The sequence below is a fragment of the Pelodiscus sinensis genome, chromosome 12 (assembly GCF_052426305.1).
Source record: "Pelodiscus sinensis isolate ZL-2025 chromosome 12, ASM5242630v1, whole genome shotgun sequence".
Classification (NCBI taxonomy): domain Eukaryota; kingdom Metazoa; phylum Chordata; order Testudines; family Trionychidae; genus Pelodiscus; species Pelodiscus sinensis.
The window spans coordinates 41159004-41186894 of NC_143063.1; the positions used below are offsets into that span (position 1 = coordinate 41159004).

Consider the following 27891-nt stretch of genomic DNA (forward strand, 5'->3'; position numbering starts at 1 on the left):
GGTCCACAGAACCCGGAAAAAACAACTAATTACTGGGGACAAATAATGAAAAAACAGGTACAGGTGTGAGGGTCAAAGGGTTAAAACGAGGGAACCAGATGGGGATACCGAGCAGAGAACCCTGGACAGCGCCCACTACCCTCCGAAGGTCTCGAGAGAGCCAGCGGACACTGCCCATTGGAACTCTGCCCGGATACATGAGCGGATACAGCAACGGAAATAGGCCCTTGGTTTGTTGGAAGGAGCTTCTAAAAGGTTTGAAATCTAGACGCCTCTGTTAATTGGCTGAGCCTCAGTCAGGGGGAGGGGCTACCAGAGCTATGTAAGCTTGTGACTCAGCGACCAGGGGGCTTGCGAAACAGGAACAGCTAACAGGGAGTTTGGAGAGAGAGTTCTCTAGGAAAAAGGGGAGTAAAAACGGGACCTTTGTGGTAAGTGGCTGTCTGGAGTGTGTGTTTGTGTGGGGGGGAGTTATTTGCTGTGTGCTGAACTTGTCTTTGTCTGGTTGGTTGGTTGGTTGGAAGGAGCTTCTAAAAGGTTTGAAATCTAGAAGCCTCTGTTAATTGGCTGAGTCTCAGTCAGGGGGAGGGCCTATCAGAGCTAAGTAAGCCTGTGATTCAGCGACCAGGGAGCTTGTGAAACAGGAACAGCTAACGGAGTTTGGAGAGGAAGTTTAGAGAGGGAGGTTAGGGAGCACGAGTGACTTCTGACCTTCTTTAAAACATAACTATTATAATAATCTATATTCCAGAGGTTTAAAAAGAATCCCAGTTTATACTTAACTTTTTCATTAGAAAAATGGAGACAGAAGCCCAGCAGCAGAGTGGGGGCTATCCTGTTTATTGCATTGAGTGTAACATGTATGATTATTTGCCCTGTGCGTGGGTGGCATATGTGCGCACCCGTTGCAAGGAGCTCCTGACCCTCAGAGACCGAGTTCGGGCTTTGGAGGCCACGGTGGCTGAACTGGGTGGGAAGAACACCTCAGCGGTCCAGCACCGTGGCATTTAATTTCAAAAAGGGGAATTACACAAAAATGAGGAGGTTAGTTAAACAGAAATTAAAAGGCACAGTGACTAGAGCCAAATCCCTGCAAGCTGCATGGAAACTTTTTAAAGACACCATAATAGAGGCCCAACTTAAATGTATACTCCAAATTAAAAAACATAGCAGCGACCTAAAAAAGAGTCACCGTGGCTTAACCACCATGTAAAAGAAGCAGTGAGGGACAAACAGGCATCTTTCAAGAAGTGGAAGTCCAATGCTAGTGAGATAAATAGAAAGGAACATAAACACTGTCAAATCAAGTGTAAAAATGTAATAACAAAAGCAAAAAAAGATTTTGAAGAACAGCTAGCCAAAAACTCGAGGGCTGTGTCTAGACTGGGAAGTTTTTCCTGAAAATCATCTGCTTTTCTGGAAAAACTTGCCAGCTGTCTACACTGGCCACTTGATTTTCCAGAAAAGCACTGACAATCTCATGTAAAATCATCAGTGCTTTTCCGGAAAAACTATGCTGCTCCCGTTTGGGCAAAAGTCTTTTTCCGAAAGACTTTTGCGCAAAAGGGCCAGTGTAGACAGCATAGTTCTGTTTTCCGCAGAAAAGCCCCGATCACGAAAAAGGCGATCGGGGCTTTTTTGCGGAAAACCACGTCTAGATTGGCCACGGACGCTTTTCCGCAAAAAGTGCTTTTGTGGAAAAGCATCCTGCCAATCTAGACGTGCTTTTCCGAAAATGCTTTTAACGGAAAACTTTTCCGTTAAAAGCATTTTCGGAAATTCATGCCAGTGTAGACGTAGCCAAAAAGAACTAACAATGTTTTTTAAGTACATTAGAAGCAGGAAGCCTGCTAAAAAACCTGTGGGTCCCCTAAATGATTGAGCTATAAAAGGAGCAATCAAGGACGATAAAGCCATTGCGGAGAAACTAAATGATTTCTTTGTTTCAGTCTTCACGGCTGAGGATGTTAGGGAGATTCCCAAATCTGTACCGTCTCTTGTGGGTGATGAATCTGAGGAACTGTCCTGGATTGAAGTGTCATTAGAGGAGGTTTTGAAACAAATAGGAAAACTTAATGTTAACAAATCTCCAGGACTGGATGGCATTCATCCAAGGGTTCTAAAAGAACTCAAATAGGGAAATTGCTGAGCTATTATCTGTGGTTTGTAACCATTTCACTTAAATCGGCTTCTGTACCTAATGACTGGAAGACAGTCAACGTGACACCAATATTTAAAAAGGGCTCTAGAGGCAATTACAGACCGGTAAGTCTAACTTCAGTACCGGGCAAATTAGTCGAAACAATAGTAAAGAATAAAATTGTGAAGCATGTAGAAGAACATCAATTGTTGGACAAAAGTCAACATGGTTTCTGTAAAGGGAAATCCTGTCTTACTAATCTATTAGAGTTCTCTGAAGGGGTTAACAAACATGCGGACAAGGGAGATCCAGTAGATATAGTATACTTAGATTTTCAGAAAGCCTTTGACAAGGTTCCTCACGAAAGGCTCTTGTGTAAATTACATGGCCATGGGATAAGAGGAAAGGTCCTTTCTTGGATTGAGAACTGGTTAAAAGACAGGAAACAAAGGGTAGGAATAAATGGTAAATTTTCAGAATGGGGAGGGGTAACTAGTGGTATCCCCCAAGGGTCAGTCCTGGGACCAATCCTTTTCAACTTATTCATAAATGATCTGGAGGAAGGAGTAAGCAGTGAGGTGGTCAAGTTTGCAGATGATACCAAACTGTTTAGGATAGTCAAGACAGAAGCAGACTGTGAGGGACTCCAAGAAGATTTCACCAAACTGAGTGATTGGACAACAAAATGGCAAATGAAATTTAATGTGGATAAGTGTAAAGTAATGCACATTGGGAAAAATAACCTCAACTATAGGTATAGTATGATGGGGGCTAATTTGGCTACGACAAATCAGGAAAGAGATCTTGGAGTTATCGTGGACAGTTCTCCGAAAACTTCCACACAGTGTGCAGCGGCGGTCAAAAAGTCAAATAGGATGCTAGGAATTATTAAGAAAGGGATAGAAAATAAGACCCAGAATATCTTATTTCCCCTGTATAAAACTATGGTACGCCCACATCTAGAATACTGTGTACAGATGTGGTCTCCTCACCTCAAAAAAGATATTTTGGCCTTGGAAAGGGTTCAGAAAAGGGCAACTAAAATGATTAGGGGTTTGGAACAGGTCCCATATTAGGAGAGGCTAAAGAGACTGGGACTTTTCAGTTTAGAAAAGAGGAGACTGAAGGGGGATATGATAGAGGTATATAAAATCATGAGTGGTGTGGACAGGGCCGATAAAGAAAAGTTATTTATTAGTTCCCTAAATAGAAGAACTAGAGGACACCAAATGAAATTAATGGGTAGCAGGTTTAAAACTAATAAAAGAAAGTTCTTCTTCACACAGCATGTAGTCAACCTGTGGAACTCCTTGCCATAGGAGGCTGTGAAGGCTAGGACTATAATAGAGTTTAAAGAGAAGCTAGATAATTTCATGGAGGTTAGGTCCATAAAAGGCTATTAGTCAGGGGATACAATGGTGTCCTTGGCCTCTGTTTGTTTGTCAGAGGCTGGAGAAGGATGGCAGGAGACAAATCGCTTGATCATTGTCTTTGGTCCACCCTCTCTGGGGCACCTGGTGTTGGCCACTGTCGGCAGACAGAATACTGGGATAGAAGGACCTTTGGTCTGACCCAGTACGGCTGTTCTTATGTTCTAAAGCTTAATCTAAGACAATTGCACAGAAGCAGTTGGGAGATGGTGCGTGGAGCTGAGCTTTGCCCATAGGAAATTGGCTTTTTGGGGTGGCATGGAAAAACTTGAGTAGGTTTTCCTCTGCTTCAGCATCACCTGAGAGGTAGCTTTGTTTAGTAAGCTGGCTTGTGCTAGCACAGTTCTGATTGACCCTGCCCATCTTCTTGTCCTCATCGTATCTCCATTATCCAAAGCCACGGGGAGGTGCAATTGTATGTGTAATGAACTCTATGGGAGGGGAAACAGATGCATGGATCGATTTGCTGTTATCATTCAATACTACTTGGTTTCCAGAGAGATGTTACTGTCTGCCTTTGTGCCCTTGCCTGGGGACCTCATGCCATGGAATGCAAGATGAACGTGCTCTTCTGAGGGCAGGGAGCTAGAGGAGTGATGCCATCAGGCAATGGAACATGCTCTGTGCAGCTGTGATTTTAATGGACTGAGGGGTGTATTGTAGGAAACCAGACCCTAAAGGGGAGAATTACAGTACTCAAGACAGGAGAGAATGACTAATGGGAGGAAAGTCTGAGCTGCAGGGATTTCACTGGGAGTTAGGTGCCTAAATACTAGGCCAGAATGAAAAGTTCAGCCTTTTGAGAGGATGAAGTGGCTAGATTTGGACACTTGCCAGTGCAAAACACGTAAGAATTATTATTAGATTGAGGCTACGTCTAGACTGCAAGCTTCTTTCGAAAGAGGCTTTTTCAGAAGATACTTTTGAAAAAAGCCTCCTTTGAAAAAGAGCATCTAGACTACAACCAGTACTTTCGAAAAAGCAAGCTGGTATTTTGAAAGAGCACCCAGGCGTTCTTCCTCATAAATTGAGGTTTGCCACAGTCAAAAAAACTGCTGCAATCTTTTGTTTATTTTCGAAAGAACATGGCAGCAGTCTAGACACAGGAGGTTTTTTTTGAAAAAAGGCCACTTTTTAAAAAAAGAAACCCTGTAGTCTAGACACACCCTGGCTACGTCTACACTGGCCCCTTTTCCAAAATGGGCATGCTAATTTTCAACTTCAGAATAGGGAAATCCGCGGGGGATTTAAATATCCCCCGTGGGATTTAAATAAAGATGTCTGCCGCTTTTTTCCGGCTTGGGGAAAAGCCGGAAAAAAGCGTCTAAACTGGCCCGATCCTCCCGAATAAAGCCCTATTCTGGAGGATCTCTTATTCCTACTTTGAATAAGAGATCCTCTGGAATAGGGCTTTATTCGGGAGGATCGGGCCAGTCTAGATGCTTTTTTCTGGCTTTTCCCCAAGCCGGAAAAAAGCGGTGGACATCTTTATTTAAATCCCGCGGGGGATATTTAAATCCCCCGCGGATTTCCCTATTCTGAAGTTGAAAATTAGCATGCCCATTTCGGAAAAGGGGCCAGTGTAGAAGTAGCCCCTGAGTGTATAAACATTTGAAATCAGCCCCTTGTTCCCAAGAGCACACGATAAGATACAGTTTGAACGTCTCTACTCCAGCTCTCTCAGGACTTCACTGGTGCCAAACCATCGGGGAGGTCAATATTGTCTAGCAGTATTACCAACACTTCCACCCCTTACTCATCTCTTAGAAGACATTTAGAGATAAATTAGAGCTAAATAACAGCACAGAACTCCAGGAACCAGCACTGATGGCCGTAAACAAACTTTATGGGACTGTTGGAAACTTGGCCACACCTATAAGTGGACATCTGGCTAACTAAAATCATGCCGGACTAGAGAGGTTAAGCCTGTACTTCCAAAGGAAAACAATGATCAAACCCAATAACCTGTATGAATATTACTAATCATGGGCAGGTGGCAAACAAGTGACAACTGTAAAGCTACAATTACTGGAATGTATTAACTAAGCAGCCTTTGCTCTTCTGTGTTTATATGCAAGAAGAATGGATCAGAGAATCATAGGGTACGTCTAGACTACAGATACTGTCGACAAAGCTTCTGTCGACAAAGAGCGTCTAGACTACATTCAGTTCTGTCGACAAAGCAAGCTGCTTTGTCGACATGGCAGTGTGGACGCAAAGGACAGTTTACATGCAATAACACCTTCTGTCGACAGAACTCTGTCGACAAAAGGCGTTATTCCTCGTAAAATGAGGTTTACCAGAGTCGACAAAACTGCTGAGTTCTGTCAACATTATGTCGACAGAACTCAGCGGTAGTGTAGACGCAGGTTTAGTTTTGTCGACAGAAGTCCACTTTTGTCGACAAAACCCTGTAGTCTAGACACACTCATAGAGTACTAGAATTGGAAGGGACAACCAGAGATCATTAAGATGGTTACAGACATGCTGAATCTATGTGGATCCTTTGGGAATGTAGAATGAATAGAAACCTACATTGATCAGAATGGTGGGTTAGATGGGGCCATGTTACATCACTGATTTACAAACAGCACTTCCATTTTAATGGTGAGGCTCTGATTGAAAAATAAGCAACGGTGTTTTATTGCTCATGACATTTCAAGTGCCATACTTTACACCTTTACAACAGAGCCATGGTAATACAGTAGGATACCATGGAACTAAAAGCTGAGTTGATTTTGAAGGCATTTTCTGTTATTGAATTTGTATAGGCAAGTAGGCTAGATGAAATACGCCCATAGATTTCCTAAGGCTCAGAGAACCAGCATAACTCATTACAAAAGAAAAAAGGTGATCCCTTTAAAGCCATGGTGTCCAACCAGTTCTGAAGGAACCGCAAACTAGCCACACTCAACTGGCCAAATAGCCACACTCCTTTGTGCAACACGTTGCTCCTTTGAGCAACACGTGGCTACTGGCTAGCGTGTTGGACACCACAGTTTTAAACAATAGAGCTGGATAGAAAATTTCTCAGCTAAAGAGAAACAAGCATCTGTTTGTCTCAGGAAAGGCACACGTGACTAATTTTTGCTCATATGATAATCTCCCTCTTGTGTGCGTGTGGCAAAAAGAAATGCAGGAAACATGGAGTCACATTCATGGCTGGGACAGGATCAGTGACCCATGGAGAATAAACACAGTGGGAGAGATTCACAAACAGGAGCAGCTTCACAGAAGTCAGTGGTGATAAACTGATTGATGAATCATTTGAATAGCCTAGTGGATCAGCTGACTTGGCCATTAGACACATACTCTTTTTTGGTTCTAGAATATGATGGTTTAGCAGTGGTCCAGATTGGTGGTGACTGGCTATGCTGCCAGTTCATTAGCCAAGGTGAAGTGTGTTGGGATGATGCCTGATCTCAGTCTTGCCTCCAATGGACACACGCTCATGTCATTTCCCCCCTCCCCGTCTCTCTCTCTCTCTCTCTCTCTCTGTTTCTCACACACACTCACACTCACACTCCAATTGACACACGTTTCCACCCTACCTGGCAGTCCTAGCAGAGATGCAGATTTAAAGGCTAACATTTGGTTGCCTGATTTTCAGTGGTGGAGCACACAGTTGGCTCCCATTTACTGCAATCTAGCACGCACATCTGCACACATATTGGGACAGGCCTGATTGAGAAACTCTTAATTTGTGGAAGGCACATGGTAGAATATGCACATGTAAAAGGAACTGGGCATCATGCCACAGTGTATTTATATATGGGTGTAGATGCTTATATAAGCATAATGCTTTCACATGGAGGCTGGGTTTGAAAATTAGGCTTTAATGCCTAATCTTTAGACTTTGGATTTTGACTGGAATGGCTGCAGATGAATCATTAAACTATCAGAGATAATAAAAATGATTCCTCTAACTCTGGTGTTTTACTGGGAATGTTGGCACCGATTACTTAGAACTCTTCATTTTCATATAGCTCGGGCTGTGGGATTATAAAAAGCCATGTAGATGTTCAGACTCCAGCCCAAGCCTGAATGCCTACATTGAAATTATAAGCCGTGCAGACTGAGCCCCACAAACTCAAGTTAGCTGATACATCCTTTGAGACTCAGTACCATGGGCAGGGCCATGGATGGAGTAGAGGGGAAGGAGGCAGCTGTCCTGGGGCTTGGTGGCAAGAACTCTAGGCCCTTTAAATTATCGCTGAAGCCACTGACAGTGCTGAAGGCCTGGTGTGGGAGGCTAGTCCCAGACCTGCCCTTTCTACCTGAGTCCCCGTCTGTTCCAGAGCAGGCTCCCCTCAGAGCCTGGTGAAGACTCTCATCTTCCCTGACCCTGAATTTGTTTTATTGTCGCATAGATGGACCTCTAGAGCAGAGCAGAGAATTAAACACGTCTTCTAAATCCCAGGCTAACAGCTTAACCACTGGATTGTCCTTTCTTCAGGAAAGTTTCTCTGGGTATGTCTACACTGCCACCCTAGTTCGAACTAGGGTGGCTAATATAGGCATTCGAAGTTGCAAATGAAGCCCGGGATTTAAATATCCCGGGCTTCATTTGCATCTTGCCGGGCACCGCCATTTTTAAATCCCGTTAGTGCAGACTCAGTGCCCACGGCTACACGCGGTACGGAGTAGGTAGTTCGAATTCGGCTCTCTAATTCGAACTACCGGTACACCGCATGTAGCCGCAGGCATGGAGTCCGCACTAACGGGGATTTAAAAATGGCGGCACCCGGCAAGATGCAAATGAAGCCCGGGATATTTAAATCCCGGGCTTCATTTGCAACTTCGAATGTCTACATTAGCCACCCAAGTTCGAACTAGGGTGGCAATGTAGACATACCCTCTTTCCCACGTCAGCCGTATACCCAAATCCTTCCTAGGTTTTGTCTATGAAATATTTAATGACAGAAATGCCTCTCTCACTGCGAGGAAGATTACCCTTCAGCACTACTTCTGAAGGAAGTGGGAAGAGCTTTCCAGATCCAGAATAACACAATTCTTTGCTCAGGATTTTCAGGTGAGGTTGCTCCTCTACTAGCCTGTGGCAGACTGTTTTTTATGAGTACATTTTTCCATTCAGTTGCAACACACCATTTAGGATCAGTTTCTAATGTTGACACTTACCCTGGAGCAATGCAAATTTTGGGGTAGGATCCTCCTTCAGATTACAGGTGATAAATGTACTGCCTAAACAAATCAGGTTTAATGTGTTCTTTCCCATCATCCCGTAGATGCCATGACAAACTTACACTATCTTTGGTGCTTGGTCCTGCCACAGGTACAGGGGACTAGACTTGATGACCTCTCAGGGTTTCTTCCAGTTCCATGATTCTATCTGTTTTAGCATATTTTTAGGCCTGAGCAACATGAAAAAAAATAGACTGATCCAGCTGCATCACTCAGGGATGTGAAAAATCCACACGCTTGAGTGACGTAGTTTTAAGCCAACCTGAACCACAGTGTAGACAGCTCAAGGATTCCTCCATTGACCTAGCTACTGCCTTTTAAGGAGGTGGATCACCTACTTTAATGGGAGAACTCTTTCCATCAGCATAGATAATGTCTACACTGAAGTGCTACTGTGGCACCATGGCTGCAGCATTTTAAGTGTAGACAAATCCAAGGTTCCTTCTAGAATCTCAGAACTCTCAGTGATAACTGAAAATACAATACAAATAGAATTCTTACTATGTTAATACCGTTTTCCCTTCATTCTTCTTGTTATATCAACAAAGAGCTATAACAGTGTTGTCTTTACAGCCTATTGGTATGTTACGTGCACAATACTCTTAAAAGATCCTTTAATAGTAAAACTAACTTTAATTTCAGGTGAGTTTATTTATTCCGGACTTCAGTATGGGAAATTTTAACCCAATTTTGTTCTTCATGTACTCAACTTCACGGTTCACTATCAAATTAACACTCCAATGCCAAACAATGAAAAGCTTCTTAACATTTCTAATTAAACACTTGTATGTTAACCACAATTAGTACAATAAATACCTTGATTATAATTGATACTATTTTCTAATACTAAAACATAATTCCATGTACAGTAATTAACAGACACTCCCATATGTAAAAAGCATGTTATGTAACTCAGCATCTCACTGATCCTAAACAACTTTGTTACAATTTTAAAACAATAGTAACTAACTACAATTAAAAGTAAAACTATTTTAACTTGGATACTTAGTGAAATTTAATCCACTGAGCTATATTTGTTAAGTATCAGCATACAAAGGGATATTTGGTGTCAATTTGATTTTTTTTCTCATAAACATTGCACTCTTTTTTTTTTTTTTTAAGGCTATTGGTTTTTATTTTACAAAGATAAGAAAAGGTACACTTAAGCCAAGGGTCCCAACTTGAAAATCTTGAGGACTTTGCCAAAAACTTACATTGATTTTTCATCTTACCAGGAGTCTTTTTAATGAGAGTTTATACTAGTGGGTTACACTAGAGCAGGGGTTCCCAACCTGGGGTACACGTACTCCCAGGGGGTACGAGAAACTTGTCAAGGGGGTACAGGGAATGTTTGGTAAATAACTAGATTATCCTAATTGAAATATTCCAAAAGTAGTAGTGTTAGTGAAAAATGTTGTGGATTCTAGAGTCTAGAATTTATTTCCTTTCATATTGAATAGGGGGTATGGGAAGGTTTACTAAAAACCAAGGGGGAACAGGGACCGAAAAAGGTTGGGAACCCCTGCACTAGAGAATCGGCTTGTTTAGAGACAAGCAAAAGTTGTCCGCAAATTGATGTGAGGGACTGTTTAATGTCCACACTGCTATCTAACTCATCCTTGACCAAGATTTAACTATGTCTCCCTTAAAGACAACTTTCTCAAACTTACTTCTCTTCCTGGTAGAGATGCCTAGGTTATGGTATTCTTTTAATATCTACATAGAGTACATGAGAGGCTTACAGTGGGTATTTACTTTGTGGTACATGTTTCATATGGTATCAATTACCAATGCAATATTATGATCTCATGTAGGAATCAATCCCTTTCAACTTAAAGGTGGGGGAAAAACCCCCTCTGGGGGTGAAACAGAGGATAAGTGTCAAGCTTCACATCTGGGATAGTTTTAAGGATGAAAGGAAGCTGTCTACCTGTCCTTCTTTCACACAATTTATTTCTCTTTCCAAAGAACAGATAGTTCCAGGCAGCATAAACCTGTAACCTAATCAGCAGAAAGGGAACAAAGCACTAACTTGTACCTTTCAAAGATCATCCAGAAGTTTTCTTGGCCTTATAAAATATAGGTTTATCAACTATTCCTTAACAATGCTCCTATGTTGCCATTTCTAAATAAAAACAAATGACATCACATGAGCTTCAAACAAAATTAACCCCTTATAGGCCACCCAAGCATTTGTTGTCTGAATCAGTGTGTAGTGAGATTAGTTACCATACCTCTAATTATTCTCTCATCCAAGGCTTTTCCCTTTGTCCCTTATAGGGGGAAATTTCACATAGGATACCAGTATTTGTTCATTAAATACTTCTTGGTGGGTTTTGCCAATGAATATTATAATTTGGTTCAGTAACTGAAGACCACTAAACAATGACTGAACATTTTTCTTTAGGTTTATACAAGACCTTTTCTACCTCTTGGGTAAAGCACTAACTAACTTTTCAGGCTCTCCTCGGCCACTAGTTAGGCATAGCTCTTTCTAATCAGGGCTACTCCAGGGCAACTGCAGTTGAATCAAGATATGCAACTTCATTGGATTAATTACGTAGCTGGAGTTGATGTACCTTGTTTCATTTCCCTGCCATTCCCACAGGGGGAGGCTGGCAGGAGCAAATGCTCCCATCAACTTCCCTTACTCCTCTCAGAAGCAGGAATCCTGGCCACTGACTAGCGCACCCTCTGAGTTTGATTTAGCAGGTCTTAACTAGACCCACTAATTCAAACTCTGGAAGATTGATTGTGACAGCATCAATCTTCTGTTTAGTGAAGACATGGGCTGAGTTGCCATTTACCAGCACTCTGTCACACACCTTCCCCATTTTACCTGATAGGATGGTGTTTTCTTTCCCCACATTGGAAAGGGGCTCCCTTTGATACACTGCAGGGCTCCTTCTGTCATTAAGGTATCATTTGTGGGATCTACTTATTCTTCATACAAATAAATCATAACCAGCACAGTTCTGTTTAGTCCCCACAAATCTTCACACCTTGGGAGCAGAGGGGCAGGGGCTGAGGGAGGTTGCTCCCTCTATTATCACCCTTTGTATTGGCTAGGGGCTCAAGGGCTGACTTCCACCCCCACAACTCTGTTACAGCCCTACAAACCTTGCATCTGACCACTAATCCTAATGATGACATGGAAATTCCATTTTTACTAACCTCTTGGACTACCTGAGAGGCAGTGTAGTCTAGTGTTTAGAGACAGCCCACTGAACTAACCTCTATATGAAAAGGAATTAGGGTTTGATTTATACGTTATGTATTCAGCATGTTCTGTAGATCAGTGCTTTACAATATATGGATAGTTGTAGCTGTGTTGGTTTCATGATATGAAAGAATAATATTTTCTTAAGCACTGTGCCTCTCGGTTTAGAGACATGTCATTCGTGCACAAAACAGCGCCATGAACTAATCTGTAAATCCATTTTCTTAAAAATTCAATAGATTTGCATTCAATAAAGAAAGCTGAGCTGGTGTTTCCAAATCCAGGAATTCTTTCACAGGAATACTTTCTTGAAACTACACTTTCTGATTTAAAAGCAAGTCAAGTTTAAACAAAAATTAAACACAAAGCATGTACACAGCAGTTTAACCTCTGGACCTTTGTGCTCAAACAGAGGTCTTTTCAAATCTAGATCGGATTTATTCTGTAGAAAGAAGAAACTAAGTCCAGGAACAAATGCTGAAGTGTATAGGAACCATCAAACTCAGACTACTAAGTACTCCTATAAGTGCATTGGGAAAAAAAAGTTATTTGTATCTAGTCACATTCTGGGTATGAAAAAGTTGACATTGAAAATCTGGGCTATTTTTCTTTTAAACTTTGATAGTTGCTTGCACATCAACTCAGCCTAAAATATATTGATAATGGCTCAACCGAAGGCAAGTTTTTAGGTTAGAGTGCGTTTCCCAGCAGGGGCAACGGGTGAGGAAGGACACAAGGGGGAAATGGCCAAGTGTCTATTCCCCATGCCACCTCTAGCCTAGAAGAGAACTGGAACAACGCCCCTTCCACCACATGCTCCACTCCTGTCTCATTGCTTCCTGTCACACTCCTCCTCCTCTTCCCCCACTTTTCCCCCCTGCTCTGCTCCCACTCCACCTCTTTCCTCAAGTCCTCTCTGGCTACGTCTACACTGGCACCCTTTTCCAGAAATGCTTAAAACGGAACAGTTTTTCCGTTAAAAGTATTTCCGGAAAAGCGTGTCTACATTGGCAGGATGCTTTTCCGGAAAAGCACTTTTTCCGGAAAAGTGTCCGTGCCAATGTAGACGCACTTTTCTGCAAAAAAGCCCTGCTCGTCATTTTCGCGATTGGGGCTTTTTTGCGGAAAAGACTACTGTGCTGTCTACACTGGCCTTTTTCCGGAACAGTTTTTCCGGAAAAGGACTTTTGCCCGAACGGGAGCAGCATAGTTTTTCCGGAAAAACAATGATGATTTTACATTAGATCATCATTGCTTTTCCAGAAAAGCAAGTGGCCAGTGTAGACAGCTCGCAGCTTATTCCGGAAAAGCGGCTGCTTTTCCAGAATAAGTGGCCCAGTGTAGACACAGCCCTCTATGTGTGATTAGCGGAGAGGGAAGGAGGGAGGGGTTGTCATTGGCAGCAGGCGGTCACCCCTCTGCCGCAGCCACCGATAACAGCGGGGGGAAGCGGAGCGATATGGTCTTAGCCGTGTTGCTCTTCTTCTAGTGGGGTGTGTGTGTGTGTGTGTGGTGATCCCACCCCTCCCCCGAGTGATGCCGGCTGGGAGCTGAGGGAGCGAAGCTGCATTGCAAGATCTATATCAAGCATTGTTAAAACTTAAATACCCACCTGGGAGAGTGAAGAAACTGACTGACTGTGCTAGCTGAGTACCCCGAAACCACCTGCTTCAGGACAGGCCCACAAGGTAAATAACAGAACACCACTGGTCATCACCTCCAGCCCCCAGCTAAAACCCCTCCAGCGCATCATTGACAATCTGTAAGAATCCTGGAAAATGATCCCTCACACTCACAGACTTTGGGAAACATGCTAATCCCCTCCATCAGCTCCCCCAACCTGAATCAAATACTCACCAGCAGCCACCACCACAGACACACTTCCCCAGGAGCCCATCCCTGCAACAAACCCCGTTGACAACTCTGCCAACACATCTATACAAGCGACACCTTCACAGGGGCTCATTTACCTGCACATCCACTAACGTGATATAGTCTATCAAGTGCCAGGGAAGCCCTTTTGCCATGTACATTGGCCAAACCGGAAAACCTCTGTGACAAAAGGATAAATGGGCACAAATCAGACATCAGGAATGGTAACACACATAAATCTTTAGGTGAACATTTAAGCTGCCTGGACATTCAGTAATGGGTTTGAAAGAAGCCATCCTTCTACAAAATATTTTCAAAACCTGATTACAAAAGAAGACAGCGGAACTGGAATTCATTTGCAAATTCAACACTAAGTAAGGCTCTCAACCGGTTAACACATTACGAAGACAATTTCCCCTCTCTGGATATTCACATCTCCACACCAAATGCTGTGAATGACCCACTTCCACCCTGACTTGATTAGCGTCATTAATACAAGCAAATGCTTCCTTTTATGCACCCCTGCTTTTGTAACTTCCACTCCAATTCATCTGATGAAGTGGGTTTTACCCATGAAAGCTTATGCCCCTAATACATTTGTTGGTCTCTAAGGTGCTGTAGGACCCCTCATTGTTGTTGCAGATACCAATTAATGCGGCTACCCCCTTGCAACATATTATAAGCCTATCAGAAAGCAATAGATTTTCATCAGTTTGTTAAGTCTGAAGACCAAGTATAATTACAGTGACATCTAGTGACAGTTAAGATTTGACAGTGGTACCAGCAGCAACCATAGGACATATTTGCTGGTGGAGAGCATTTTAACCACACAGAAGTGAAGGAATTAAAATGCTGATGAATGTAATAATGTGACCAATCCTATAATTTATTGAAAACAAGCTTGCAAATTCTTAAAAATGCAAAGAACGATTACGATCAGACCTGATTAATGTAAATGCACTGCAAACAACATGTTTATTCAGCCTGAATTACAGGAGAATTTGGTTAATAGAGAGCTCTCCGTGGCCAGAGACACATCCAGATCACCTGCCTACACCCAACAAGAGAAAGTAGAGATTTAATGTAGCCAAGATCTGCAATTGCCCATTTGTTGAATGTATTTGTATAAATCGTTAGAGAGCCAGGTAATTTCATGTAAAGACAATTTTAAATATCAATGTACAGAACACTTTTATGGCCTCTATAATGTCAGGCTATTAAAAATAGAGATTGAGCATTAAATTCCCCAAACTGCACATCTGTTTGAGTCCCAGGCAGGAGATCCTGAGCTCAGAAGACCTGCACCAACCATGCCACATGTGGCAGTGGCAAAGTCTGAACTCCAACTGCTTTGGACTCATATGGCTCTAGCTGTATCATTCTGTGTTTGAGTCAGGGAGCCTTGCTCTCATTTTAATCCTTCAAGGAGTTACAAGAGCCCCTTGTTTAGGATCCACAGAGGTGCTTATACTCCAAAGCAATCTGAATCTAATCCCCCATGAAGGCTGCAAGGACAGACCCAGTCTTTCATTCCTCTTCCAGCCACTCTGCTCTCAGGGTGAGAGAAGTTTCAGGTATTTGAGGAAAGCAGGACTGGAGCCTGCCATTATCCTTAGTAAGGTACCAGAGGGCGCTCTCTGTATGACAGAGGGGTGAGTCTATTGTACTTACACCCTGTAATTTCATGCTACCAGCTGGGCTCTCTGCATGAGCCTCTACTGTTTGAGCTAGAAGTTGTTGCTCTGTAAGCCAATGCTGCAGCAGGCTTTGGACTCTCAGGCCTAGCCCAGTGGCCCTGGAACTCATTTGGGAGTGGGATGCTGAGCTGCACCCCTCCTTAAACTTGTTGTGATCTGGTTGCCAACTCACCCGGACAGGACTCCACTGCTGCAAGTGGCATCCAATCTGTCCAGTCCAGGAGAGTTGGCAACTGTTCCTTCTAAGCTGCACATGCGCGTACACAACTTCACAGGTGATTAATCAGCCCGGCCCAGTCAGCCAGCCCCGTATCGCCCCTCCAGTCAGTCAGCTCCCTGCATGGAGCCCTGAGCCTCTGGCTGGGTGGGGCTGATTAATCACCTGTGAAGCAGGCTGCTCCGCAGCTCGGAGGGAACACTGGTTAGCAACCCATCTGGGGGCAGCTGCAGAGCCCTGGGCTGGGGGTGGGATCCCAGGACCAGCAGGCAGCAGGACCCCAAGGTCCAGTAGAGCATGGAGGCCAGTGGGAATGGGACCCAGAAGGTCAGCAAAGGCTGTGGCAGCAAGACCCAAGGGGGGGCAGCAAAGCTGTGAGGACTGCCTAGAACCCTGGACCTGGGACTGGAGTATCCGGTAGCAGGACTGGCCCCCAGGCATGGGGAAGCCAGGTGCAAAACCTGGGGGGGCTACAGAACTCCTCCCGTCTCCCCCCCCCCGCACTCCTACTTCCCGCACCTATAGAGTAGCTACCACTAGATTGGGGCAGAGTGCACTGCTGTGTGGGAGGGGTTTCCTGGTAAAACAAGAGCTCCCATTGTCAGCAGAGCGATGCAGCCCAGCAGCTCCGCTGCCATCAGAGGGGTCAGATTCTGAGCCTGCTGATTAGCAGGGCTGGGAACACAGTGGAGCTAGGGGGTTCTGCCCCTGAGGATGGACTGAGCACCCTAATGACACCTCAAAGCTTGTTGGGATTGAAAGTTTTATTCTTTTTATATTTGTATTTTAGGTTTAATAGTGTAGCAATGTAAGGTAACATATTATCATTTTAGTAAACTAAACCCTTTAGTAAGACATATATTTCTTTGTTTTAAAGCTTAGTGAGTTTAGGAAGTAAAGAGACAGAGTCTTTGGTATTGTGTCCATGTTAAGGAGATTAGAAATATTGAAGGCCCGGGCCTGCAATGTGAATTGTTTTGCTTTTGCTTTTGCTTAATATAAAGCACTGCTGTTTACCTTTGAAGGATTTTGTGAAAGACTGTTTGTGTGAATGAGATAACGTGTGAAGGTCACCATTAGAGCCAGATGGTCAAGAGAGAAGGGGGCAATGCGGGTGAAGACAAACTGTAAAAGACAGACTGCGAAGAGACATATTGGTGTCAGAGGAACCATTAGTGCGTACCCATGGTCAAGAACTGATCAAATGGCAGATTGACGGCTCTAAAAGTGAAGGTATCTCTAAAAACAACTGATTAACAATCCAGGACAGGATGACCCTCTTGGAGATGATATGATAATAATTAACATCTACAAGATAACACACAGGTCACAGACTGACACAGCAAAATCCATAGACTTCAACAGGGAAAGAAGATTATAAAAGCAGGGTGCGTTGCCATGGAACTTTAGGTTCGTCTTGTCACCAACTCCACGAGAGCATCGGATCGTGACCGACAAAAAACCCAGCTCTCCCTCTGTGATCGATCTGGCTGGCCACTAGATTGATCCAGAATCTGGACTAGTAACTATAACATCGTCTGGTGGGACTGTGTGTATGGTGTCTCTGTGTGTGTATGACTGAAAAGCATATGCTACTGTTGTATTCTCAATAAATGCTGCGTACTGCCCTTTCCCCTATAAAAGATCTTGTGTGCTTCATTTAAGCATAACAAGCTGACTGACAGGAAGCTGCTGCTGAGAGCCGTTGCCAGCCTTTCCCCCGGTGGTGGAAGGTCTCTGGGAAGCAGGCTCTTTCAGGGCACGATCCAATGCCCATTGAAATCAGTGCACACACCCACTAACTTCACTAGGCGTTGGATAAGGCTCAGGGAGAGGAGAAGCTAGAAGGCGCATTGTGTGAGGAGAAAGCAGAGGTGACCCCTGAAAGCAAGAATGTTCTGCACAGAGGAAGCAGTTTAAGGCCATGTTGTGGGAAATAGGTTCTGTCCGGGAGGGGCTACCAGAGTTATATAAGCCTGTGGCTCAGCGACAGGAACAGCTAACAGGGAACTTGTGAATAGGAACAGCTAACAGGGAGTATAGAGAGGGAGGTTAGAGGGGGAGGTTAGAGGGCACTAGTGACTTCTGACCTTCTTTAAAACATAACTCTTATAATAATCTGTATCCCAGAGGTTTAAAAAGAATCCCAGTTTATACTTAAACTTATTCATTAGAAAAATGGAGGCAGAAGCCCAGCAGCAGAGTGGGGGCTATCCTGTTTATTGCATTGAGTGTAACATGTATGATTACCTGCCCTGTGGGTGGGTGGCATATGTGTGTACCCGTTGCAAGGAGCTCCTGACCCTCAGAGACCAAGTTCGGGCTTTGGAGGCCAGGGTGGCTGAACTGGAGGAGCTAAGGGAGGTAGAGAGCTATGTTGATGAGACTTTCTGGGACACTGTAGTACTGTCCCACCTCCAGTCTGAGAGCCCCAGTGCTCTTAAGGAGGATGAAAGTCTCAAGGGAACAGAGCATTCAATGGGAGCAGAGGGGAACCATCCCGTAGTTGGGACCCTCCTCCCAGAGGATGTTGTGGTATCCTCTTGCACTGAGGAGGGAATGCCAGTTAGGAAGAGGCAGGTGTTAGTAGTGGGTGATTCGATTGTTAGAAACATAGATAGTTGGGTTTATGATGACTGGGAAAACCGTATGGTCACTTGCCTGCCTGGTGCGAAGGTTGCGGATCTCTCGAGGCATCTAGATAGACTTACGTGTAGTGCTGGGGAGGAGCCTGTGGTCGTGGTACATGTAGGTACCAATGACCTAGGGAAGGGTAGGAGAGATGTCCTGGAGGCCAAATTTAGGTTGCTAGGAAAGAGACTGAAATCCAGGATGTCTATGGTGGCTTTCTCAGAAATGCTTCCAGTTCCATGCGCAGGGCCAGGTAGGCAGGCAGAGCTTCAGAGTCTCATTGTGTGGATGAGACGATGGTGTAGGAAAGAGGGGTTTAGATTTATTAGGAACTGGGGACACTTTTGGGAGAGGGGGAGCCTATACAGGAAGGATGGGCTCCACCTAAACCAGTGTGGAACCAGACTGCTGGCACTAAACATTAAAAAGGCCGTAGAGAAGTTTTTAAACTAAGAGATGGGGGAAAGCTGACTGGTGCGGAGAAGCACATACATCAGATGGAGACTTCTCTTACAGGAGAATCCACTGATAGAGATTCTCTAAACTGTAGCCAAAAACTCAAAAAGAAATAGCAAAATGTTTTTTAAGTACATTAGAAGCAGGAAGCCTGCTAAAAAACCAGTGGGTCCCCTAGACGATTGATATATAAAAGGAGTAATCAAGGACAATAAAGCCATTGCGGAGAAACTAAATGATTTCTTTGCTTCAGTCTTCACGGCTGAGGATGTTAGGGAGATTCCCAAATCTGCACTATCCTTTGTGGGTGATGAATCTGAGGAGCTGTCCTGGATTGAATCATGAATGGTGTGGAGAGGGTGAATAAAGAAAAGTTAGGGTATGTCTACACTACCCTCCTACTTCGAACTATGAGGGTAATGTAGGCATACCGCACTTGCAAATGAAGCCCGGGGTTTGAATATCCCGGGCTTCATTTGCATAAACTGGGCACCGCCATTTTTAAATCCCTGCTCGTTCGAACCCCGTGCCGCGCGGCTACACGCGGCACGAACTAGGTAGTTCGGACGAGGCTTCCTAGTCCGAACTACCATTACTCCTCGTGGAATGAGGAGTAACGGTAGTTCGGACTAGAAAGCCTAGTCCGAACTACCTAGTTCGTGCCGCGTGTAGCCGCGCGGTACGGGGTTCGAACGAGCAGGGATTTAAAAATGGCGGCGCCCAGTTTATGCAAATGAAGCCCGGGAAATTCAAATCCCGGGCTTCATTTGCAAGTGCGGTATGCCTACATTACCTCACTAGTTCGAACTAGCGGGGTAGTGTAGACATACCCTTATTTATTAGTTCCCATAATAGAAGAACTAGAGGACACCAAATGAAATTAATGGGTAGCAGGTTTAAAACTAATAAAAAAAAGTTCTTCTTCATACAGCGTGTAGTCAACCTGTGGAACTCCTTGCCAGAGGAGGCTGTGAAGGCTAGGACTATAATTGAGTTTAAAGAGAAGCTAGATATTTTCATGGAGGTTAGGTCCATAAAAGGGTATTAGCCAGGGGATGGAAATGGTGTCTCTGGCCTCTGTTTGTCAGAGGCTGGAGGAGGACGGCAGGAGACAAATTGCTTGATCATTGTCTTCGGTCCATCCCCTCTGGGGCACCTGGTACTGGCCACTGTCGGCAGACAGGCTACTGGGCTAGATGGACCTTTGATCTGACCCGGTATGGCCATTCTTATGTTCTTATTTTTCGGTGATATTAAATTAGGAGGCCACTGAGGCCAGAGAATTACAGGAGGCCCCTGCTTTGTGATGGCCTGATTTATGACCCCCCTGCACTTACGACCTTTTCCGTAAGTGTGGAAGGGGCCAAAATCCCCCGACTTATGTCCTCGGCCCCACATTTACGACGGCGTATGACACCTGTCGTAAATGCGATGCGGACTCGAGTTACGACTCCCCTGACTTGCTACGCTATCTCCAGAACCAATCGCCTCCCAAGCTGGGGGCAGCTTGTAATCCAAACGAACCTAGAAAGAGTTGAGTCTTGAGAGGAAAACAGCAAAATGAGATTTAACTGAGAAAAATGCACACCCATCTTTAGGCAGAAAGCAATACGAGTTGTACTCAGTGCCAGGGGAATCCTACATAGCCATTGTCATTCTTTAATTCTTATGAAGCAGTAGCATCCAGAAGCACCCATTACAATTAAGGTCCTGTAATGCTCGACACAGTTCAAACATCCAAGAAGAATAGCCCTTGCCCCAAAGAATTTACATTCTACAAAATCTACTGTAATCCGCAAAGAAATGCAGCGGAGACAATAGATAACAAATGAGACACAAGGCTAGAATACAAGAATTGCACTAGGGTTTGTGTTTGTGTTCAGCAGTGCTAAATGCTTGTCATTCTTGTGACATATCAAATAGTGAAAATTTTTCAGGACCCCTGTGGATGAACTTTTGACCCTAAATGCCTGAACAACACATTAACTGCCTAATATACTGAAAAAAGTAACACCATCTTTTATTATAATGTTATTAAAACAAAGAAGAACCCTGCACCCTCTCTCCTCCAACTAGCCTATGGATTTAGCCACTGGAAAAGACCAAGCCTTGTGTATTCTAAGGAGTAGAATGAGAATCCTAATTATAGCAATGCAAATTAAATTTGCTAGCCTACTAGAGCTTTACTCTGCCCTCCTCTGGCTTTGGCGATCAGTGACAGAGGAAAGTGAAAGTGACGTGATGTAAGGAGTTTCAAGAGAAGTTGGAGACCTGTTGTCTGTTCCCAACTTCACTGCATATAGGACTGACAATCGGGCGAGATGGTTTAGTGCCCAAAGAAGCAAGAGAGTGAGCGTTTACTCATTTGTGGTTGAAACAAAAAAACAGGACTATATAGCACTTTAAAGACTAACAAGATGGTTTAATAGGTGATGAGCTTTCGTGGGCCAGACCCACTTCCTCAGATCAAATAGTGGAAGAAAATTGTCACAACCATATATAACAAAGGATACAATTATCGTCTGGCTCTTTCAATTTGCTTTTTTATTTCTCCAGGTGGGTAGCTGAAGTTTATAAATGCTTTGTAGCGATCCTGAAGTTTCTGGTCTCTGTCAATAAGATTAGATCAGATGCGGTTGTATTGAAGGGCTTGGCTATAGATGATGGAGTGTATGGTGTGTTCTGGATGGGAGCTGGAAGCATGTAGGTAACTGTATGAGTCAGTGGGTTTTCTGTAGAGAGTGGTGTCTAACGTACATTGGACAAACGTCTCAGACATTTTACCAAAGGATCAATGCCCACAAAACAGATATCAGACAGGATCACAAAGAAAAAACTGTTTCTTGCCATTTCAATCAGAAAGGACATTGTCTCAACGACTTGATTACCTGCATCCTACTTCAAAGGCCTTTTAAGACTTCACTTGAAAGAGAATCCTTTGAACTGTCATTCATGCTTAAAGTCGACACTTTACACTCAAGTTTGAATAAAGACGCTAATTATCTTACCCATTACAAAGATAGCTTCCCCAATTATCACCTCCAATATCATTAGTTCACAGACATTTACCTCCCCCCCATCCCCCTTCTGTTCGGAAATTTGATTTGTCCTTTTCATATGTGTTCATTTTTTTAAATTGTATCCTTTGGTATATATGGTGTGACAATTTTCTTCCACTATTTGATCTGAGGAAGTGGGTCTGGCCCACAAAAGCTCATCACCTATTAAACCATCTTGTTAGTCTTTAAAGTGCTACATAGTCCTGTTTTGTGGTTGAACTGATTTTACAGGTAAGACACTTTTAAAATCCAGAATGTTTGTGGCTGATTTGGTCATGAACATGCATTCAAATCTGCCCTATGAACAAGCATTTCAGGAAATGGCTACATTGCACGAGTGAAGAGGGAATTTTCAGCCAATTTCAGACTTGACTTCTGTTGTGTCAATGTAACAGACTTACTGGCTTATTCGCTCAATTATCAGCCTCAGCCAGACGACATATTCTAATCATCTGGCTCGGTTCAGATGCCGGTGTAAAAGGTGACCCAGAAATAACCATGACAGACAGACACATTCAGACAAGTCTAACATTATGACTGTTTCTGATAGTTGTAAACAGTAATAAATCTTATTTTGTTTTCAAAGCCAACATACTTTCAACACGTTTAAAATTAGAGCAGCAGCAACAACACAGTACGATTTTCCTTAAAGCGAAACAAATATTTAAAATAATTTTGTTACTTCTCATGATTTTTAAGCCATTCATTTGATTTTAGGGGGCCTGACTTTGTTACTAATAGTAGGATAGCTATACTTTATATTCCTCTGAATTCTGAATAACACCAGTTAGGGACATCTCTGACTTTGCCTGCATATTGTCCTAATTAGAAGCAATATTGTTTTACAGTTGAGGTATTTCCCCCATTTCTGTCTTATGAGAAGGTTTTTGTGTGGTTTTTTTTCCCAATACTTCATTCTGATCATTTAACTTTGTGCAGATTGAATATGCCTTATATCCTTAGTGGAGTAAGTTTTAAATACACAAATCATGTCTATCATAATGCCAACAGGCCCAGGTCATCTGCGGGTATAATTGAACATGAGACCTCCTAACAACTCTGGAGCACAGCGTATGAGCCTCTACCACATGAGCCCAGAGCCAGATGGCTATTAGTGAAGGTTGTAGAGCAGACCCATTATTCTCTCTGGGTGCATCTACATGGCACCGTTTTTCCAGAATAACGGTTGTTCTTCCGGAAAAGCAATACTAGCGTCCACACAGCAATTGCGTTATTTTGAAAGAAAATTGAAATAACAGAGGGCTTTTTCTGACTTTGGCAAACCTCATTCCATAAGGAACACTACCTCTTCTGAAGAAGCTCTTTCAGAAGAGGGTGTGTGTGGACACTCCACTGTTGCTCTGTCAAAATAGCTCCTCACCAGGGCCATTCTAAAGTTATTCCTCCCCACTGCCTCTTGGGGCTCTAAATCGAGATAGCACGTCTACATTAGGGGAGCCTGCCTTGGACTAATTTTGAGGCTTCCCTGCGGTGTAGATGTTTTAATTTGAAATAAGCTTTTCCGGAAGATATCTTCTGGAAAAGCTTATTCCAAAAGAAGCTTGCTGTGTAGATGTATCCTCTGTCAGTGGTCTCAGTGCCACTAGATGGGAAGTACAGCAGCTCCAGATGTGTGGGTTACAGCAGCATCCTTTGGTCTTAGGGCACTTTTATCTGAAGACAGAACATACCTGAGATGTTAGAGTATGTCTACACTGCCACCCTAGTTTGAACTAGGGTGGCAGTGTAGACATACCCTTAGAGGCCTCGCAAATCAATCATCTGCGCTCTGGCGAGTCATTCTGAATCTGATCCTCAGAGTAGGCTGGTTTTTGGGGGTTCTAACTCTTCGGTCCTCTGGGTGTAACTGTCAACCTATTTGTCCCTATCAAAATCCCAGATTCCTTCCCAAAAGGCCCTTTTCTCCACAAGGTCCTGACTTTCCTCTTGCATTGCTTACTGCGAGCTGTAATCTTAAAGAGAACTCTCTGGCCACTCCCCTGCCCAGTTATATTCAGGGAACAGCCAGCTAACCAGTGCACCTTGATGTCACCTTCAGCCGTCACTAGCTAGTCTGTCTGTCATTCCCTCCACACCACCCGTTAAACACTGAAGTTTGGGAGACCTCAGGGTATGTCTAGTCTACAAGCCTCTGGCGACAGAGGCATGTAGATTAGGCTACCCGGAATAGGCAAAGAAGCAGGGATTTAACTAATCCCTGCTTTATTAAAATAAACATGGTCACTACGCTGTGCCGACGATCAGCTGATCCGGCACAGAGCAGTAGTCTAGACATGGATCAGTCAGCTGGGGAAGCCTTTGCCGACCGATCCCTTATGCCTTGTGCTGATCGTCAGCAGAGCACAGCGGCCATGTTTATTTTAATGAAGCAGGGATTATTTAAATCCCCGCTTCTTTGCCTATGCGGGGTAGCCTAATCTACATGCCTCTGTCGCCAGAGGCATGTAGTCTAGACATACCCTCAGAGTGCACGGAGCTGATGAGTAGCACATTTCCCAATCCCAGGGCATCTGGTGATCCCTCTCTGGTCCCAGGGTTCCTAAAAGGCCATGTGGAAGGAGCAACAGGGACACATGGAGAAAGCCAGGTCCTGCTGCTGTCAGGTAAAGGGATCGTAGATCTATTTGCCCATCCCTGATGATTGACTTCCAAGTATAGGGCTTGCTTATTGCTCCTGAAGATTGTGGGAACAATGACAAGGGAGAATAAAGACAACCCCCCTCCCTGTTGTATCTCACATGATGATAAGGGAGGGGAAAAGCTGCTGTGGAGGGGGCATGGTCTGGAAAGGGAACATCTCATTCCTGCTCCCAGCCCCTCACTGAGACCAGGCAGGCACAAACCACCAGGCTAGGCTGCCAGGGATGGTGGTAAGTAAGGGCCCAAAGACGAGCCCCTCCCATTCACCCCTGCTAAGGAGAGGAGAATGGAGCTGCCAGATCATGGAAAGCCCACAGCACCAGGAATGCTAATCAGCAGAGAACAGTGGGATGGGTCCCTCTGTCAACCAGCATGACTAGCACAGGAAATAGTCAACCAAGCAGCGCCTAGAAGGTTGGACTTGCAGTTAAAGGTCTGGATTGGCACTCAGGAGTGCTGGGTTTGCTTGTGAATCCCACTATGACCTTGAGTGGGTTCTTTAAACCCAGATCCTCAAAGGTATTTAGGTAACTAATGCTCGCTGAGCTAGGCACCTAACTATCTTTGATAGGTAGCCACAGTATCCATTACCCTACCTGAAAAATGGGAACAATGCCACTTCCTTTGCCTACCCGATCTATTTAGACCGTTAGGTACTCTGGGCAGGAAACCTCTCTTAACATGTGTATGTAGCGTGCCCAGCACACCTGGAGCTGCTAGGTATAACAGTAAACTAAACAAACTTGTCTCCTTGTCTTCTGCATTTAAACATGGTGAAAACAGGTTCTGTGCCTATGACTTGTGGTGACACCCATCTAAACAATTCAGACACGCGCAACTGGTTTTTTTTTAACTCACTCTACAGGTAACATGGACATCGCGGACTATTTCACCAGAATTTCTTATAATGGTGCCTATAAAAACCTGGATTTGGAGACCTTGACGGCAATCTTACAGCACCACATCAGGGCTGTTCCTTTTGAAAATCTCAGCATCCACTGCGGGGAAACCATAGAGTTAGATTTAGAACCCATTTATGACAAAATAGTGAGGAAGAAACGCGGTGGCTGGTGCATGGAAAACAATCATCTTTTATCTTGGGTTCTGAAAACGCTGGGATATGACACCACTATGTTAGCAGCAAAAGTTTACATCCCAGAAGAAAATGCATATAGTCATTATGCTAATCACCTTCTGCTAAAAGTGGTCCTTGATGGCAAAGCCTACATAGTGGATGGTGGCTTTGGAATGGACTATCAAATGTGGCAGCCAATGGAGCTTATTTCTGGGAAAGACCAGCCCCAGGTTCCCGGCATCTTTCACTTCATGGAAGACAAGGGGATCTGGTACTTTGAGAAAATCAAAAGGAAGCAATACAATCCCAAGCAAAGCCGCTCTAATTCTGATCACCTGGAAAAAAAGGCACGGAGGAAAATTTATTTGTTTACTCTTGAGCCACAAGAGATAGAAAATTTCAGGTCCCTGAATGTGCATCTCCAGACATCTCCAGACTCCTTGTTCGTCATAAAGTCCATCTGCAGCCTCCAGACTCCAGATGGCCTTTGGGCTTTAGTTGGGTGGACACTCACCAAGGTAAAATACAATTACAAGGAGAACATGGATCTGTTGGAAACCACAACACTGACTGACGAGGAGGTGGAAAAAACACTGCAAGACAAATTCGGAATAATGCTAGATCGTAAACTTGTCCCAGTGAACAGCAGCAGGTTGTCTTTGGGTTATTTTATTGGCTAGAATAGAATTTGATACAGCAACATCAAATGGAATCTCTTTCTCAGCATCGAATGATTGCAAACAATGAAGGGCGGCTGTCCTTTTCTGGCTAATGTAGACTAAGGGGTGGCACAGAGCCATGCCATCCCAGCAAAGAAATTGTGATTCTTGGAGCCATAATTTTTTCCTTGCTTCTCCCTTGGCTCTGCTAGTAAATCAAGTCTTCCAAGGTTATGCCAGTAACAGATTACTTCTTACTCTGTGAGAGCTCTGCTGTACTGGCTGGTGCAGTGAGTGGAGGCCTGCCGGCAAGTTTCTACCCCTTCCCTGTTTCTTTAACCCATGCAAGTGGCCCTATCCATGCACAGAATGGTGAAGTGGAGAGACCATGCAAGGAGTCCCCTTATGCCTCCTTGCTCCCCTGCACTGCCATATGAAGCAAAACATACCCAGGCTCTAAAGAAATGTTTCATTATAGCTGAAATTTAATATCCAGATATACTAGGCAAAAGGGTTCAGCTGGTCACAGCAACCCCATGGGTTACCCTCTTTTGCAGTTGCATTAAGAATCATGGAACGCTAGAATTGGAAGGGACCTTGAGAGGTCATTGAATCCAGTCCCCTGCCCTCATGGCAGGACCCAGTACCATCTAGTCCATCCCGGATAGATGTGTCTAATCTGCTCTTAAATATCTCCAGAGATGGAGATGCCACAACTTCCCTAGGTAATATATTCCAGTGTTTAACCATCCTGATAGTTAGGAAGTTTTTCCTAATGTCCAGCGTAAACCTCTCTTGCTGCAGTTTAAACCCATTGCTTCTTGTCCTAGCCTATTCTTCATTACACAATCATATAACCACACACCTAGGCTGTGTCTAGACTGGCAAGTTTTTCCGCAAAAGCAGAAAAAACTTGCCAGCTGTCTACACTGGCCGCTTGAATTTCTGCAAGAACACTGACGATCTCATGTAAGAAACTAGTGCTTCTTGCAGAAATACTATGCTGCTCCTGTTTGGGCGAAAGTCCTTTTGCGCAAAAGCTTTTGTGCAAAAAGGCCAGTGTAGACAGCTCAGATTTGTTTTGCGCAAAAAAGCCACAATCGCGAAAATTGCAATCGGGGCTTTTTTGTGCAAAAGCGTGTCTAGATTGGCACGGACGCTTTTCCGCAAAAAGTGCTTTTGCGGAAAAGCATCCATGCCAATCTAGACGCTCTTTTCTGCAAATGCTTTTCATAGAATCATAGAATAATAGGACTGAAAGGGACCTCAAGAGGTCATCGAGTCCAGCCCCCCGCCCTCAATGCAGGACCAAGCTCCGTCTACACCATCCCTGACAGATGTCTATCTAACCTGTTCTTAAATATCTCCAGAGAGGGAGATTCCACCACCTCCCTTGGCAATTTATTCCAATATTTGACCACCCTGACAGTTAGGAATTTTTTCCTAATGTCCCATCTAAACCTCCCCTGCTGCACTTTAAGCCCATTACTCCTTGTCCTGTTCTCAGAAACCAAGAGGAACAAATTTTCTCCTTCCTCCTTGTGACACCCTTTTAGATATTTGAAAACCGCT

The 27891-nt window shown here is 44.0% G+C and overlaps 1 protein-coding gene across 1 annotated transcript; it reads left to right on the plus strand.

Annotated features, from left to right (window-relative positions):
• Nucleotides 1–349: 349 nt before the first annotated feature.
• On the plus strand, nucleotides 350–26890 carry LOC102457700 (arylamine N-acetyltransferase, pineal gland isozyme NAT-3-like). Its single transcript, XM_075939994.2, has 2 exons — nucleotides 350–431; nucleotides 25451–26890. Exon 2 carries the CDS (start codon nucleotides 25456–25458, stop codon nucleotides 26338–26340), a length of 885 nt encoding a protein of 294 aa, XP_075796109.2. The 5' UTR covers nucleotides 350–431; nucleotides 25451–25455; the 3' UTR covers nucleotides 26341–26890.
• The last annotated feature ends 1001 nt before the right edge of the window (nucleotides 26891–27891 follow it).